At 36.0% G+C, this 17453-nt stretch overlaps 2 protein-coding genes across 2 annotated transcripts; one reads left to right on the top strand and one right to left on the bottom strand.

Annotated features, from left to right (window-relative positions):
- Positions 1 to 5913: 5913 nt before the first annotated feature.
- Positions 5914 to 17282, bottom strand: LOC128220319 (THO complex subunit 4-A-like). Its single transcript, XM_052928681.1, has 6 exons — positions 16955 to 17282; positions 10759 to 10923; positions 10362 to 10509; positions 8481 to 8652; positions 7386 to 7515; positions 5914 to 6837 (listed from the first exon to the last, which is right to left on the bottom strand). Exons 1-6 carry the CDS (start codon positions 17168 to 17170, stop codon positions 6823 to 6825), a joined length of 846 nt encoding a protein of 281 aa, XP_052784641.1. The 5' UTR covers positions 17171 to 17282; the 3' UTR covers positions 5914 to 6822.
- On the top strand, positions 13874 to 15556 carry LOC128220312 (zinc finger protein 862-like). The gene has a single exon (XM_052928668.1). It carries the CDS (start codon positions 13890 to 13892, stop codon positions 15381 to 15383), a length of 1494 nt encoding a protein of 497 aa, XP_052784628.1. The 5' UTR covers positions 13874 to 13889; the 3' UTR covers positions 15384 to 15556.
- Positions 17283 to 17453: the final 171 nt, after the last annotated feature.

Genomic DNA, 17453 nt, shown 5'->3' with positions numbered 1-17453 from the left:
TGCTTTGAGGACCCCTAGGGTAAAGGTCACTGTTGCTAAAAATTGAAAAATTACTTAAATTTGGCAGATAATAGTTTTCTTGAGGAAAGTGTAATGCAACAGAAGACAGTGGTACAGTGTTGCCGTTCTGTATTGTGATGAAATGGAAAAATCAGTGTCGACATAAATTAGTATCTAAGCTTTGGTAACATTACTCTTTTATGGTATTAGACAATTTATTCCAATCTTCTAAAAAATATAATTCTTTTGCACTGGTAAGCATTGAATTACCTCTTTAAATATTTTCATTGTACATTGTACCTGAACTTATTAATTTGATATTCATAGGCCGGCACAAAAAAGAAGACATTTTCTAACTTTTCTTTGATATACTAGTAATACCTTGTTTATCTTTGAAAGACGCTTCTTGTTGACATTTGAAAGAGAAATGTAAAAAATGCTTGCACACTTTATTTGCCTTTTTTATTAACGAGTAAGGTGAACAACATCCTTGTACATTGGATACATTTATCTATTTCATTAGATAAAATACTTTACGATTCGTTCCATTTTTTTTGTATATATAGTATTGAAAAGTTTTGAATTTTAATTATTTGTTCAATTATACTTCTTTATCACCAATTTGTTTGCAAATTCATACATGAAGTGTTAAATGAGACTTACCAGTAATTTTGTATTTGAATTATTGTAGGTACTAATTTTGTGAGAGTGTTGGAACTTTTTTTCTTGTTTATGTTTAACTTATATATTGTACTTGTATGGAAAAGGTGGCAATTTTCAAGATGGCATGTAGTCTCAGTTTCCACTAACTATCCATATTTGAATCATTTTTGCTGTACCATGTATTTAGTGCTAATAAAAGGTCCATTTGATAGAGAATTGTGTTTCTTTGTAGTGTACTCGAGAGGGCCACCAATGGCCCTTGATCATTCGAGTGTGTAACGTAGGTCAGCATGATAAAATGCAAATTATATTAGCACGTTTGGCAAATGACTTTTAGGGACAATAACTAGTTTTATGTCATATATCTATGGTCATGCCAAATCAAATGTAAACCGCATATTTTACCTACTTTCACCTGTTTTAGACTTCAATTATCATGGCATAGCAATAGATGGAAAACCAGTCCATCCCTATTAAGTTGTCCTTGTAATTTAATGAATTTCTTCTACATCATTCGTAAGAATCACCTCAAGAACATTTAGTTTATATTTTTATAGCCATGTTTATTTACGAATCATGACCTGTTTTTTTTTAAAATACTGAAAGTTCACTGACAGAACATTCCTTTGGAATGATCACATTGGTTCTTCACTTCTTGGCAGGATTAGCTTGGCTTGTCTGTCTTAAGACATGGATGTTGTTTTGGCTTAGCTCTACTTGGCCAATCCTATACCGGTAATTCTAGTGATAGTTTGGCCTGAAGTTGCCCTGTGATCAACTGTAAACTCGAGAGCATTGACATCTGACGAGTTGATCAGGACAACCAGCCCTGCCCCATGCGACCAGGTTTTGTTTTTATTCTTTGAATGATTTTGTTAGATCACTCGACTTAAGAGACAATTTCTTTAAAATTATTCTAAAATCAGGCAACGCTCGATTGAGAGGAAGATTAGATAGTATGCCATAAACCTAGTTTAGTGATTACAAACTAAATGCTGATCTGGATTTATATGACAGGGGACAATGTAAAGATGGTCCAATTTTAACAATTCAAGGTTTTTTACGTATAAATGAGCTTATTTCTGTATCAAGCCATTGGAGATGTTAAATGTTGATGCCTGGAGACCCCATATGATTTTGATATCATTTTAATGAATACTTGATACTATGTAAAAAAGTGACAGAAAATAAATCATGGATGACATATTTTTGTTCTACATTTTTAACTGACATGAGCTGATTATTCTGCAGTCTTTCAAGACCAGAAAAGCTTGTTAGGAACATTATCTTGGGTATTTGTTTCATTTATTCTGTCTACAAATCAAACCTTTTCATATAATACCAAAATAATGTGGGTCACCAGGCACTGAATCCCTGAATTGTACATCTGATACCTTATGGACCAAGACCCAGGGGATTTTAGAGTCCGTGGCAAAATTACGAATTTTCATTTTATTGTACTTATCCTTCTTGTCGAGTATTCATCATGAAATCTGCTGAATGTTACGACAGCTATCATTTTTTGAATGGTATTGCCAAAGCAATATTCTTCATAGGTACCATGATACCACAGGGATGCATCATTTGGTCCCCAGCTTCATACCTCAGACAGAAGCGTTCAGGTACCAGTATTGAACAGAAGTGCACAACCAAACAACACAAAGTCCTTACTGCACAAGTCAAAATATTTAACTTTTATACATTTTTCGTATACAAGTTCTTGCGGGAATTCAGTATTTGACTTTTATTAGTTTTTAAGAAATTATCAATCTGATGTTATTTGTGAGCATTCAAAATGAAATCTTATCAACTTATACCGTATATTTTTGTAATACAAACAGAATGAAGCGAATTCATTATTTATTGAAAGTGCTGACTGAGTCTGAGTGTTAACACAGACTTAAGACTGTTCATAATCAGAGCACCTAAACACTAGTCTGAAGCAATCTGGCTGGTAATCAAAAGCGTTCAAGATATGGCAATAATTCCACAAGTAGTATAACCAAGTTTCGTCTAGATTGGACAAATACTGCTTAATTAGGTAAGTAGATAACATGGAAGCAGGCGGTCAGCCTGTGATGATTATTATTAAATTGATGTTTATCAAGACTTGCCAAATGTAAATGAAGGTATTGTCAACAGCAATAATAAAAGACAAGAAATTAACTAGAGATTGCTTTTTTGAAAAAGCGCTTGTCTCCCCTATTGTGTGGTCGTAGCTGAGAAAAAATAAATGATGGACATGAAATTTGTAACTTTGGACTGGAGACAAACCAACAGTGAAGTTTGGTTTATTCGATTATATTAAATAGTGAAGAGAAGAAAGTGTTGTTGATTAATCATGGAAAATGTAAACGAAGTTTGCATTGTATGAAGTTCCTGGGCGCAAGCGTTATTCAATTATTGATCGGAAACCATTTTTCAGCTCACAGTCATCGTGACCATGACCTTTTACCTACTGATCACAACATCAATAGGGATCATCTACATAACCAACTTGCATACCAAGTATTAAGTTCTTGGGTGCAAGTGTTCTTTAGTTACTGAGCGGTAACCATTTCTTCAACTCAAGGTCATGGCAACCTTGACCTTTGACCTACTGATCTCAAAATCAATAGGGGTCATCTACTAGTCATGACCGACTAGCGTACCAAGAATGAAGTTCCTGGGTACAAGCGTTCTTAAGTTATTGAGCAGAAACCATTTTTAAGCTTAAGGTCACCGCCAACGTATCATTTTTTACCTGAAGGTAACCTTGACCTTTGACCTTTTGATCTGAATATCAATAGGGGTCATCTTCTAGTCATGAACAACTAGCTTACCAAGTATGAAGTTCCTGAAACCAAAGGATCTTTAGTTATTGAGCGGAAACTTTTTCTTCACTTCAAGGTCATGGCAACCTTGACCTTTGACCTAGTGATCTCAAAATCAATATGGGTCATCTTCTAGTCATGACCAACTAGCATACCAAGTATGAAATTCCTGGTTGCAAGCGTTCTCTAGTTATTGAGCGGAAACAGTTTCTTCACCTCAAGGTCACGGTGACATTGACCTACTGATCTCAAAATCAATAGGAGTCATCTACTAGTCATGAACAACTATGAAGTTCCTGGGTACAAGCTTTCTTTAGTTATTGAGCAGAAACCATTTTTAAGCTTAAGGTCACTGCCAACATAACATTTTTTACCTGAAGGTAACCTTGACCTTTGACCTTTTGATCTCAAAATCAATAGGAGTCATCTAATAGTCATGAACAACTAGCATACCAAGTATGAAGTTCCTGGACCCAAAGGATCTTTAGTTATTGAGTGGAAACCGTTTCTTCACCTCAAGGTCACGTTGACCCTGATCTTTGACCTAGTGACCCCAAATTCAATAGGGGTCATCTACTAGTCATGACCAACTAGCATACCAAGTATGAAGTTCCTGGGTCTAAGAGTTCTATAGTTATTGGGCGGAAACGAAGTGTGACGTACTGACTGACTGACTGACAGACTGATGGACTGACTGACGGACAGGGCAAAAACAATATGTCTCCCCATGAATGGGGGAGACATAAAGATATTACACGCAAATGATTTTTACATGGAAGGTCACCACGACCTTGACTATTGACCTTGTTACCCCCAAAACAATTGGGATCATCTAGACATCATGACCAACCTCACTTCAAAGTTTGGTGAACCTAGATCAAAGCATTCTCCCGATATTGCACGGAAATATTTTTTTACATTAGAGGTCACAGCGACGTTGACCTTTGACCTTGTGACCCCCCAAAATATAGGAGTTTTCTAAACCTCAAGATCAACCTCCCAACCAAGTTTGGTGAACCTAGGTCAAACCATTCTCAAGATATTGAGCGGAAATGTTTTTTTACATTGGGGGTCGCCGCGACCTTGACCTTTGACCTAGTAACCCCAAAAACAATAGGGATCTTCTACACCTCATGACCAACCTCCCTACCAAGTTTGGTGAACCTAGGTCAAACCGTTCTCAAGATTTTGAGCAGAAATGTTTTTTATATTGGGGTCGCCGCGACCTTGACCTTTGACCTAGTGACCCCCAAAAACAATAGGGATCCTCTACACCTCACGACCAACCCCCCTACCAAGTTTGGTGATCCTAGGTCATGCGGTTTTCCAGTTATCGATCGGAAACGAAGTGTGACGTACGGACGGACTGACGGGACTACCGGACAGGGCAAAAACAATATGTCTCCCCCAGAGAGGGGGAGACATAATTTCAGCTTTGCCATTGGTGACCATGACCTTCAAGAGTCTGCAAATTTGCTTGTCAAGTCACTATATATTGACCAGGATGAGAATGGAATGGGGAGAACAGTTGACCAAAGATGCATAGAATCTTCACAATTATGAAACCATTTCTAGTTAATACTGCATCACACATTTCACGCAATAAACAGAAAACACACACACATTCCGGTTGTTTGTTACCCTTAGGTGTGAAAGACCATACTTGTGATTCAGAGTATTCTAGGCAATTCTAGAACGATGGTATTTCAGTAAATATAACAAGTGAATCGTGTTTGTCATTATTTGAAATAATATCTCAAAAGTCTACATGTATGAAATCCATACTCCTGGTAGAACATGTATGAAATCCATACTCCTGGTAGAGAGCAATTTATGAAAGATTTACATTATCTGATGTACAAATAAGCTTGTCATTTCACGGAGCCATTGGCAATAATGCTGAATTTGGATGCAGGGTGACCTATATAATTTTTGTATCGCTAAAAGGGAATTGCCTGCAGATAACTCATATCTTAAACAAATGATCGCAAATACATTACATGTGTATAGTCTATTGGTGTGAATTGACAAATTTTACATCTTTCAAGGTTTTATAAGCCTGTCTGTAATATTATATTTGGTGCAATGTTTACATATTTCAAACAATACAAATTTAATATGGGAGTCCCAGGCATAAAAAATTCACATGCATAAATACATGCAACAATGCAATATAGCCATGGAAAGATTATCCACCATGTATGCTTTTGCCTTCATGCAGCCATATTAGATCGTCACTATTGTAGAGTATTTTGGCACAATTGTAGTGAAAATCTAATAATTTTCTTTATTTTTTTCTATACTAAATATATCAATGCATCAGTTCCATTAAATATCAAATGACCCTCATAAATAAAACAAAAGTTTCAGCCTGGCTCCGGTGGAAACAACTAAAGACAAAGAATAGCCTGCAAAGATGTCCATGACAAACCTAAAATGATGTTTTCTGTTTTATTTACATTCACACATATACAATATGTCTAAGATTTTTTTATCAGATTTTAATGATTAAATGAAGAAGCTAAAATTAGACGATGATCAAAAGGTTGATAATCAATGAATAAAGGACACAGACGGCTGCCTGATCAACTGAACTCGTGCTGGTGAAACATAATGTCAAATCTTCAAGTAACTAGAATGATGGAAGATTTAACATAAAGAACACCATGGTATGCTAACAGCATATTGAAAACTATCAATTGTTCAAACTATGTGTTATAGCTCTAAAATATGATATCCATGAAGTACATTTGCTATGAAGGCATCAATCAACGTCATTTGATATTTCAACACTAGTAATGTCTAATCCCCAAGCATTTCTAGAGATTAATTAAAATATTCACAGAAATCTTTACTATTTTAGCCTTGTTGCTATGTCCTATGGTGAGATCATACTATGCAAATAAAATTAAAATGTACTCTTTGACGCACTGAATGTTTAGAATAACTTAATTGAAGTTCCTAGTTTATAAGTCCAGAAATACCTTGGTATAAAATATTTTCAATTAATAAAAAATATAATCTACAATAAAACACAAATAAAAACATTGCACTGGAAAACCAGTCATCCTCTTTGTAAGCAGCATGTCATAAATATGTTGGATACATGTACCATTTTAAGGTCAATGTTTTGTGAATACCATTATTTTTAGAGTTAATGTTTCACAAAATTTCCCTTTATGTTTCACAATGATTTAACATAAATCGCTTGACCATACATCTTTCACTTACAAAATAACTTTACAGTTCATTCTAACTGAACAACTAATAACTTCCATGTTTCTATAATGTCCTGTAGATTTCACAATATCACAAAGTCCATCTTTCATGAGTTTTTCCCCCAAGTTCAATCAGTTTCCATCTGAAAGCAAAGAATAAGAGTTAGAATAATAATAATAATATAACAACACTGTTAACAATTAGTTTTTTAGTGGATGAAAGGATAAAATTTTCTTTTTCAAACTTAAAATCATGGATTTAAATTATATTTTTCAAGCCTACTATAACTGTGACAAGAACTGATCCAGGGCTTCCATTAAGAATTTGAAACTGGAAGTATGAACTTCCCATCCATCAACATTGGAAGTTTCACTGAAATGTGCAAGTTCAGGTCTCCTGAATACAATTTTTTAATATTTTTCCCCACTTTTTTTTTCAACTAATATGTTATAAATCAAATAATTTGCAACTACAACTTACCAAATTCACAGATTTATATTATTATAATTTTTTTTTTTGAACTTCAAAACTTTCAACTTTTTCTTCTTTTTGGACGTTTTCGTACTTCCAAGGAATCAATTTTTTACCCATTTCTTTATCCATTTTTAGGGAGTAATGTACTTCCAAATTTCCTTTAACGGAAACCCTGACTGATCCATTGTAGTCTTCAAAACATATGGCATGACAAACCTTGGCATTGTAAGCATCTAACTGAGCATCAAGTTCCTCTGCAGTGAGAGGTTTACGGTCACCACCCCCGCCACGTCCTCCTCGTCCGCGACCCCGTCCTCCACCACGCCCACCTCGACCACTTCCAAAGCTGCAAAACCATACATGTCCATAATGCAAAGACTTTGGTTGTTCAGTTATGTTGCAAATATATAAGATTTTTCCAAGGATTTCAATCATTCCCAAAACTTTCTCTGTGTCACCTTCAGCCAATTGTATAGACTTTGGATAAGATGTCCACAGGTTATCTATAGTCTAGTTCGTACATTAAAATGGTAGTATTGGTTTGTAGTTATAATTGGATAAATACTGAACTATCAATTGATGTTTTAAATAATTTTGAAGAAACTAAAACAAATACAGGGGTTCAATAACTTATTGAACTTTCAGATTTTTGTTATACTCGTTTATTCTTCAAAAATCTTTCAAATCTTTCAAACAGTCATTATTTATTCCACCCCTTGCATCAAGATCAATTGACAACAGGGTGTCTGAAACATAATGCCTCTTATGTTTTTCAATGAATTGTAAAAGACTGGACCTTGTGACCTAATTTTAGATTCCATGTGACTTCAACCGGTTGAGACTTGATCTGGGCAACATTCAGACCAGGTTTGAACATTATCTAACAAATCCCTTACAAGACAAGAAATATCAAGATTTGACCTAGTGCCGAAGTTTTAACACCACATTACCAAGTTTTAAATTGATCCAAGAGTTTATCAAGGAAAACATTCTGATCAAGTTTAATGAATGATGGATCAAATATAATGTCTCACTTGTGTCCCAAAGATTTTTTATAAGATTTGACCTTTGAACCTGGTAAAAAAGTTTTGGGGACTGACGGAAGGACAGACCAAAGCAATATCCCCCTTAAACACTAAATTCCAATGAAAGTATGAATAGGGTTAGTGTATCACAAACACAATGCAGTTGCTTCTTCTTCATCTTTTAAGTTAATTACGTCAAATGAATAGGCAATTTTGTGTTCCAAAGTCATGTATTGTAAGGTAATGGAAATAATGGGAAATCTTCAGAAACCCCTAACAAAAGTACCCGTTTGATCGTCTCTGTCCGCCACCACTGGCACCATCACCACGCCTACTGCCGCCACCGCGCCCACCGCCACCTCTGAACCGCTGGCCCTGACTACCACCACCGCCACCAACACTTCCACCACTTAGGATGCTCTCACTTGCACCTATCAACTGGATGCTCATTGGACGCCCTGAAACACCAGCAACAACTTAGACACATATGTGCATGGCAACAAGGTAGCTGAATATAAATAAAAGAAAGAAGATATATGAACCTCATTAATCAGACTTATAAAGTCATAATGTTATCCTTCTGCAACACCCTGCCCTTTTATAACCTACTTTAAACCCTAACTTAATGCTCATATCAGAATGGAAACTAATTGATGTAGCTCAACAAGTAATAAGTAGCATAAGGATAAAATAGCAAGGATATCAGTTCAATAAAGGCATTATACTAATTGTACAGCTTGCATATGACAATATGGCACGAACACTAAACCCACTACCCTGTGATTTAATTTATACATTCATTGTTACATAACAAACCAATAATAATTGAAGATTCATTTCCTCACTCTTCACAACTTTAAAATTTGTCACTCACTATTTGTATGAGATAGTATGTACAGCAATTATTACATGAAACTTTCATTATTGCAATTTGTGTATAACAAATACAAGATATAATTATCTAAAAAATACGTTTTTTGTTTCGAGTCTATTGAAACTGTTGAATAACTACTGTTGTGAAATGAAATTTCAAGTAATTCTTATATAATATTTGAAAAAAAGTACACAACTCAAAATAAATGTGCACAGTTGTAGACTCATATCAATAACCCCTGCTACATAAACAAGAGCTGTCACAGAGACAGCGTGCTCGAATATTCCGCTGCTTTTCAGTGGCAAAACATGCATGGATCACTGTATAAAGTCTCAATGCAATACATCAAGTAGTAGCTGAGATGTTAACCCATGTGTGCTAACATGCAAAACCTTAACCAGAATATCTAAGTCGCATAATAAAGGGACAAAAATTATTTATATGCAAGATAAGAGCTATCTTACTTGATTAAATAAGTTTGAATGGTTGGGAGCCTGTATATAAAGTTTCAATGCAATAAATGATGTATTCGCTGAGGTATTGATTTAAAAGTGCAAAACCTTAACCAGAATTTCTATGTAGAATAATAAAGGCCCATTATTTGAATTTAATGCAAAAAAGAGTTATCTTACTTGGTTATTTAATACTTTCTAAGTCAATTAATAAAGGCCTATTATTTGCATTATTTAAAAAAAGTGTTTTCTTACTTCATTAATTAAGTAGGTTGGATAGTTGGGAATACATATCTAAAGTTTCAATGCAATACATGATGTTTTTGCCATGAGATATTTACTTAAATGTGCTTACATGCAAAACCTTAACCAGAATTTCTAAGTCAAATAACGAAGGGCTATTATTTGCATTAAATGCAAACTAGAGTTATCTTACTTGGTTAATTAAGTAGATTGGATGGTTGAGTACCATTGCATAAATTCTCAGTGCAATACATCAAGTAGTTGCTGAGATATTATTGTGTGCTTACATGCAAAGCCTTAACCAGAATTCCTAAGTCAAATAATAAAGGCCAATTATTTGCATTATATTCAAATAAGTGTTATCTAATTTCATTAATTTAGTAGGTTAGATAGTTGGGAATACATATACAAAGTTTCAATGCAATAAATGATATATTTACTGAGATAGTGCCTACATGCAAAACCTTAACCAAGGTGTGACGCCGATGCTGCCGCCGACGCCAGGGTGAGTAGTATAGCTCTCCTTATTCTTCGAATCTTTTATTAAAAACAACAGTTAACACAACCGCCAGTGAACCAAGATCATTTTGTAAATTACCATCAAGAGGGACGTTATTGTACTGTTTTAAAGCTTTGGCAGCATCTGATCTTCGTTCATAGATTACTTCTGCAGTTCCTAGTGATCGTCCTGATCTGTCATAGTGAACAGCAGCTTTCTTCAGTGGGCCAAACTCAGCAAACAGTTCCTATTAAACAGAGTACCAGAAGTATGAATGACCAACAAAAACTTACGCGATTTTTTGAAGATACAACAAAGAATTTAGTGTTGTTAAGAAAGTTTTGAGATTAGGTTCAGTTATCGTTTGGATCTACATGTACAATCCCGCTTTTTTGTAATCAGATTTAAAAAATTTCTAGCAAGATATTAATTGAAGGATAATTTATTGTTTCCACAGCAATTAAGATGTTTGGAAAAAAACCCTGGCTCATCTTACCTGAATGTCAGATTCACTGACACCAAAATCTAGATTGGATATGTGCAGCTTGCCAGAGCCTGTCTGGAGTCCTCCGCCTGGAGACCTCAATCGCTTTATAGCAGCAGCTCCACTTCCATCATACATGTCATGTTGCCATACATCATCTGTATTTCCTTTTGGAGGCTGAAAATAATATGCTTATAATAGAAGTTATACTGTAAATCAATGTTATACTAGTTAAATCAACATATTTAAAAAGCAATCACAGGTGTTTACGCAAAATCTGTCATAGCCAGGGTTTCCGCCAGGCCTCTATGGCTTGTCGGGCCCGATGTGCCTTCCGCTGGCAAGGCTAATTACCGACACGCGTTTATTATGCCGACATGCTTTAATCTGCGTAGCGACAATCATCATCAAAACAATCATCAGTTTTGACAATACACAGTTTTAATGCGACTGCAACGGTTGCAACGGTTGACTGACAGCCAGAAGGCGTGTCGGGACTAATACGGCATTTGTATCAGCCATTCAGGATCGACGATAGCATGAAGGCGTGTCGTTGAGGATCTACGGTGCAATTAACCAAACTCCTATTCTTTATCAAAATGGGAATGTGTGAAAAACACCACTGTCGTAATTGCGACCTTCATCCCTATAATCACCTATGAATGCAAAGTAAACAATAAGTGATAATTGATTTCGGTAACATAAATTTTGTGTCGTTTTATTTTGTTTATTGATCCCGAGTCCGTTTGTCAATTGTCGTTTCGTTTACCAATTATTAAATTGTAATTGAGAACCGTGTTACAATATCTGTGTTAACAAGGGTTATGCTATGTCGTTGTATGTTATTGTGTCGCGTTCCCGTCTTTAATTTTGTGTAAAGTTATATTTTGTGTTGCTTATTATTAAACTTTGATTATTTTATCGTTTTTTTAATTTATTTAGAAAAAAGATAAATAAATCTGAAAATACACATTACATTCCCTTTTAGTTATTATTTAGCCGACCCGGCTTTAAAATTATTAGCTGTTGCAGCTGTAAATACACCCTGCTTTGCTCCGGGCTCTTTTGACAGCGTGTTTTACACATTTTGCTGTGACGTCAACGGTGTCAATATAAATAATACCCGCTCTAAACGAAACATGAGTCAATCAATACCGTCGATATTGTATTGTCGGAATACTTGAGAAATACCAATAATAAATGAAGAGAAACAATAAAACCTTTTCGCAAATATTTTTAATGTAAATCGGACTTGAGTTGGTAATTCTAAATTATAGGAACATAACTGTAAACTTGTTTAAAATGCAGGAAATTGCACCATTTTGATTATGAAAATAAAAAAATAAATCAACGTCAGGAGGGGACACCCCTCCCAAACCCTCCCCTATCGACATGCCTTATGAAATACCTGGCGGAAACCCTGATAGCAGTAGAGCTGCAACGATTCACTTAAAGCTCAATTGGATTCCGATATCAAACATGTCGATTCGATTAATTTTGATTCAATTTATGTTTTACTTATTGCTTTATTTAATATTAAGTTGTATATTTAAAGCATATGCAATGATGAAAAACTAGGACAGTGTTTCATCAAGAACAAATTTTAATTAACAAAACTATTTGTTTACAAAGTTAAATAACTAAAAGCAGCACACACTTATAACAGACACAAACTTTTGATACATTTTTAATGAAAAAACAAAACTTGACAATGATTTGTTATTTGTTTAAATTTAATTAACAGATAGTTTCTGTTATAAATGTGTGGTGTTTTTTCTGTACATGTCGACTTGACAGACTTTCTTTAAGTTTGAACACATCGATGGAGTGATTCCTTTTCAAATGCTCCATGAGCTTAGTCAAGCTGCTGGACTTTGGATAACTAACATCTTCAAAACAAATTTAACATGTTGCTTTTTTTATCCAGTGATTTTTTTCACTTTTTTGTGAAACACCCCATGCCTTTTCTTTTGTGAAATTTTAGTGTGTTAAAAGTTCAGAATTGTGAAAAATTAACATAACATTCAGGGTTGTCATTAAGAGCCGGCCGCCGGCCAAATTGACCGTTTCAATCAAGATTTGCGCCGGCTCAAATCTTGGGGGATTTTTTTTTTTTTTTTTTTAAATATCGTGACGACGAGGATATTTTTCATATTTTCATTCGTTTTTGTAAGGACTGTACCGGATGTAACCTAAGAACCGGTATGTAAAGTATCTTCTGATTGGTTGACTAGTTTCGCTTGCCCAATGGAGAACTCGGTAACATAATACGGAACTGCGGCAGATAACAGACGACGATACAAACATGAAAAAAATACAAACATGAAAAAGAGAAAGATTGACGATTTTTTCGCCCGTGTGTCCAGTAAGAACATACTTTACAGTGTTACACTATGTTCAGTTTGGATCCGTGTGTTTTTTTTAACTATTTATGTTGAAAGCGTGCTTTGACTTTGCATGTTCATGATGTTCATATTATTTTCAGTGAACTGTTGAAGTTGATATCGTTCGGTTTTTTTAACTATTCGTTGTTCCTGCGATGATATTTTATGAAAGTCAGCAAGGTAAGTACAATTCTTTTGCAACATTTCTCTGCACAGGAGGGTCAGAGTTTCATTAGGATAAATGGAACTCTGGAGCCCCAAACTCTCCTGATTTTTAACTTGTATCCCCCCTCCACTTATAGTCATTGTATAATGTTATATAGCCATAAGAAAAATGCCTCGGCTAGGGGAACCTATGCTCAAATTTTTAATCAAACGGCCTAGGCTAGGGGAACCTATGCTCGAATTTTTAATGAAACTGCCTAGGCTAGGGGAACTTGTGCCATTTTTTTCAGAATGAATTGGCTTTTGTTAGGGTTCAGGTTATTAAGTATAAGGTTTAAATAGATACATTGTTGTGACTGAAACATTGTTGAAAACAGGTGACAACCAAACCAAGACGTATAATATACTAGATAGTACTTTTGCAAAGAGACTGGTCATGTTGAAACTCAGTTCTTGGCTTGCCAGAACATTCTTGAATCTTTTGAGTCTGCAGATTCAAATGCAATTACTACTCTGATTCTTGAAGAACTTGAGGAGCGTGGAGGGTTGGACTTGTCTTCTTTTACTGGGCTAACCTCTGATGGTGCTTCCGTGATGGTTGGCAAACGCTCTGGTGTTGCTGCAAGACTGAAACAGGTCAATCCTCTACTGTTAAATGTACATTGTGTTTGCCACCGTCTTGCCCTTGCATGCACAGATACCAATCATACCTTGAAATACATCAGCAATGTAGAGCTATTGCTTAGGCAGTTATGGCAGTACTTTCAGAACTCGCCAAAAAGAATGGCAGCATATTTGAAAATTCAAACCCAGCTGAAATCTGTACGGCTTGAGGGCAAAGCTGTAAAGGGTGTAACCAAACGCCTGAAAAAAGCATGCCACACACGATGGTTGAGTTTTGAAGCTTCGGTAAAAGCTGTTCATGAAGACTACGAGGCAGTTCTCCAAACGCTTGCGCATTTCCAAGAGAGTGATGCAATAGCCTCAGGTTTGCTGACGAAGATGAAAAAGCTCAAATTTATTGGCGTCATCTACATTCTTAGAGACATTCTTCCCATCCTTGGTGATCTGTCCCGTCGATTCCAAAAGGGATATTTGAGTTTTGCAGCCATTGTACCCGCTATAAATATGACAAAAGATAGGCTACATAATCTCGTTGCTGATGCCAAACCAATGGAAAGTCTTAGTCGGGACATTGAATCATTCACTGACATGTGTGCTGAAATCAAAATGAATCAAAATGACGCAAAGGAACTGCATACTCTATTTGAAAAATATGTCAGTGCTTTGGTTGAGAACATTGACAACAGGTTTACAGATAGCTCACCAGTCTTGGAAGCATTCAATGTTTTTGATCCAATGCTGGTGCCTGATTCTGGTGTTGAGATGAGGAGTTATGGTCACGGTCAAATTGAAGTGCTGTCTAATCATTACTTCAAGGAAAATCCTGATAAATCAGACAGACTGAAAGCAGAGTGGGAAGGAATGAAATATCATTTGAGAGATGTCATCAAACCTAGCATGCCTGATTCTGTTAAATCAGGCAAAGAACAAACAGAAACTACTACTGAATGGTGTCTTCTACAACTGCTAAAGAATATTGCAGTGAGGCAACTGTATCCCAATGTAATCTACATTGCAGAAGTGATAGCCTCACTCCCAGTTTCTAATGCATGGCCTGAGAGAGGTGCTAGTACACTGAAGGCTTTGAAAACAAGGCTGCGTAACAGACTGAGTACATCCATGTTAGAGTCTTTGCTTCACATTTGCATAAATGCTCCTAAGCCATCATCCCTGGAAGGTCAGCAGCTAGTGAAGGCAGCTGTAAATGCATGGTTAGAGAACAGAAACAGGCGTAAACTTCCAAAACAGTCTGGATCAGCAACAGTCACAGCTGCTAGTGCTACAAGTGTCATAGATGTTGAGGATGCTGGAGTCCAGACAGATCCATATATGGATGTTAGTGAAGATGTCATCAGGACAGCAGTTGACATTGCTTTAAAAAAGCTTAGCCTTGACGAGTATGATGCTGGCGACTCAGATTCAGACTGGTCAGATGACGAAGATTGTTGTTCCAAAAATTTGTGACTGTGCAGTTTGGTAATACTTCAAGTTCTTAAACAAATAATAATCAAAAACTGAGTTTTAAAGTAAAGTTCACAGGTACAGTAGTTATTAAGTGTTGTTACTTGTACCCGAAATCGCTCTAGTGCCAGAAGTGCATATCATTATTTTCAAAATTTTCCAAGAGATGGCATGCTTCTCCCTGCAAAGTCATGACATCTTGGTTTTTTTCTTCAGTATAACAAACCCAGAAAACTAAGTAAAAAGTAGTAAAATTTAGAGACCAAATTCGGACGATTAATGGGCCCACAACTGCTCAAATGCCACGATTTGGCACCGTTTTTTTGAAAAATTTCCGGGGGGGCATGCCCCCGGACCCCCCTAGCAAACTCGCGTCTTCGACGCTCGGACGTTCAGCCGCCTCAAATAATATTTCAGCCTTCTACAATGAATATTAATGACAACCCTGAACATTAAAACTTAATTCTGAAATAAAATAGTGATATACTCAAACATACAGCCTGATTTAGTGTCTGTATTGACATTAAAAGGATAATACACAACACTTTTAAGCAGTGTTTGATAATTGATATAGATTAAATCCTCATTATTTTTTACACCTAGCTGTGAAAACTGTCGGTCAGATGGACCGACCCCAACACAAATTTAGTCCGACCAAGTCAAAGTTTACCGGTCAGGACAGAGGGTTTTCGCGATGTCTGTTGGATGCCAGATTAACTACTAACCAATCGCACGCCGAGTAACGAGAGCATGTTTAAAATGTGAATACATTGGATCATTTTGTACATGCATGGTTATTAATTGTATGCAAATTAAATCAAATTTGTGGTTTCCGTATCACATCGGCGAATTTAAAAACCGTTTTTTTTTATGCATCAGAGCAAATCGTTGCACCTCTATATAGCAGAGGCCCAATAACTTTGATTTTTGTTTTCGGCAGTATAAACATTCATATTTCCCATAGGACCTTTCAGGATGTCATTGTCTTCGAAAGCTGAGCTGTTACTCTTACTTCTTTCAGTTTTGGGACATGCCTAATCCTGGCAAACCATCTGCATTCAAACTTATGTCATATGCAACTACTTGACTTACAAGAAGCATTTAAAACAGCAAAGAATACCAGTTAAATTAGATAACAGTAGATAACATTGATCATAATTTAGCATTAAAAGCAAATACTCTCAATTAGAAGTGCCCTCAAACACACGCCAACGCTTATTGTTTCATTTTCATTTGAATATCTTGCAATGTTTTTAAGTTATGGCAATTGTTTCCACCATGATGACACTGACGGTCCAAGGGCTAACCAAACTTTAACCTTTTCTTCAGACAAGCTAGAGACCGGGGAGCCAGACTCCTAACCACAAAATCACTTATTCTGAAACAATGAGTGCAAGAACTGAACATATTTATGTAAACAGTTGCTTCGGCCTGAGAATTGGTAAAAAAGAGAAGCACAGCTATGTAACGTATACACAAGGACAACCAACAATAGCATGTAAACAGAAAACAGGTGAATTGTTGAAACATGTCTCGAAAGTGACACATAATGAAAGAAGGTAAAAAAATCTTACAGTGCGCCCAAATGATCTATTGCCTCCTCGACCACCCTGTCGACGTTTCTGAACTCCACCTCTGAATACTCCGCGTCCACCACCACCGGCGCCTCTGCTTTGTCTTCCTCTATTTCCCCTTCCCCCAGCCCCTCGACCTCCGCGTCCACCGCCCCGTCCAGGTTTTTTGTTGGATTTAATAATGTCATCAAGGCTCATATCAATTTTATCTCCCATTTTCAAACAGTTTTTCAGATTCTGACCGGAAAAAATACACGAAATTGTTTGTGTTTTGTCTACAAATACATGCGCGTGTGTTACGACAAAAATCTTTGGCGGTACAGACTGGTTATTTGGTTTAGCCTTATTTGACATAATATTGCGGAAAAGGTGAAAATATCAATAACCAGTCAATGTTTCAAAAATAATGTTTGATAATATTTATTGGTATTCGACACAATATTTTACCTAAAATATCAACAAATATACTACTGATATAACTAAACTACTTTTAAATATT

Source organism: Mya arenaria, chromosome 2, assembly GCF_026914265.1.
Source record: "Mya arenaria isolate MELC-2E11 chromosome 2, ASM2691426v1".
NCBI classification, from domain to species: domain Eukaryota; kingdom Metazoa; phylum Mollusca; class Bivalvia; order Myida; family Myidae; genus Mya; species Mya arenaria.
Note: the sequence above shows the minus strand (reverse complement) of the source record. Positions and strands in the feature narration are given on the sequence as shown.

What these genes read in the sequence shown, in the direction of transcription:
- LOC128220319 (XM_052928681.1), bottom strand. Translation starts at nt 17,170, where the DNA reads ATGGGAGATAAAATTGATATGAGCCTTGATGACATTATTAAATCCAAC. An exon ending in ATAGATCATTTGGGCGCACT is followed by an intron (nt 10,924 to 16,954) that starts GTAAGATTTTTT and finishes TATTATTTTCAG; the next exon opens with CCTCCAAAAGGAAATACAGA. An exon ending in CAATAACGTCCCTCTTGATG is followed by an intron (nt 8,653 to 10,361) that starts GTAATTTACAAA and finishes CTGGTGTTTCAG; the next exon opens with GGCGTCCAATGAGCATCCAG.
- LOC128220312 (XM_052928668.1), top strand. Translation starts at nt 13,890, where the DNA reads ATGGTTGGCAAACGCTCTGGTGTTGCTGCAAGACTGAAACAGGTCAAT.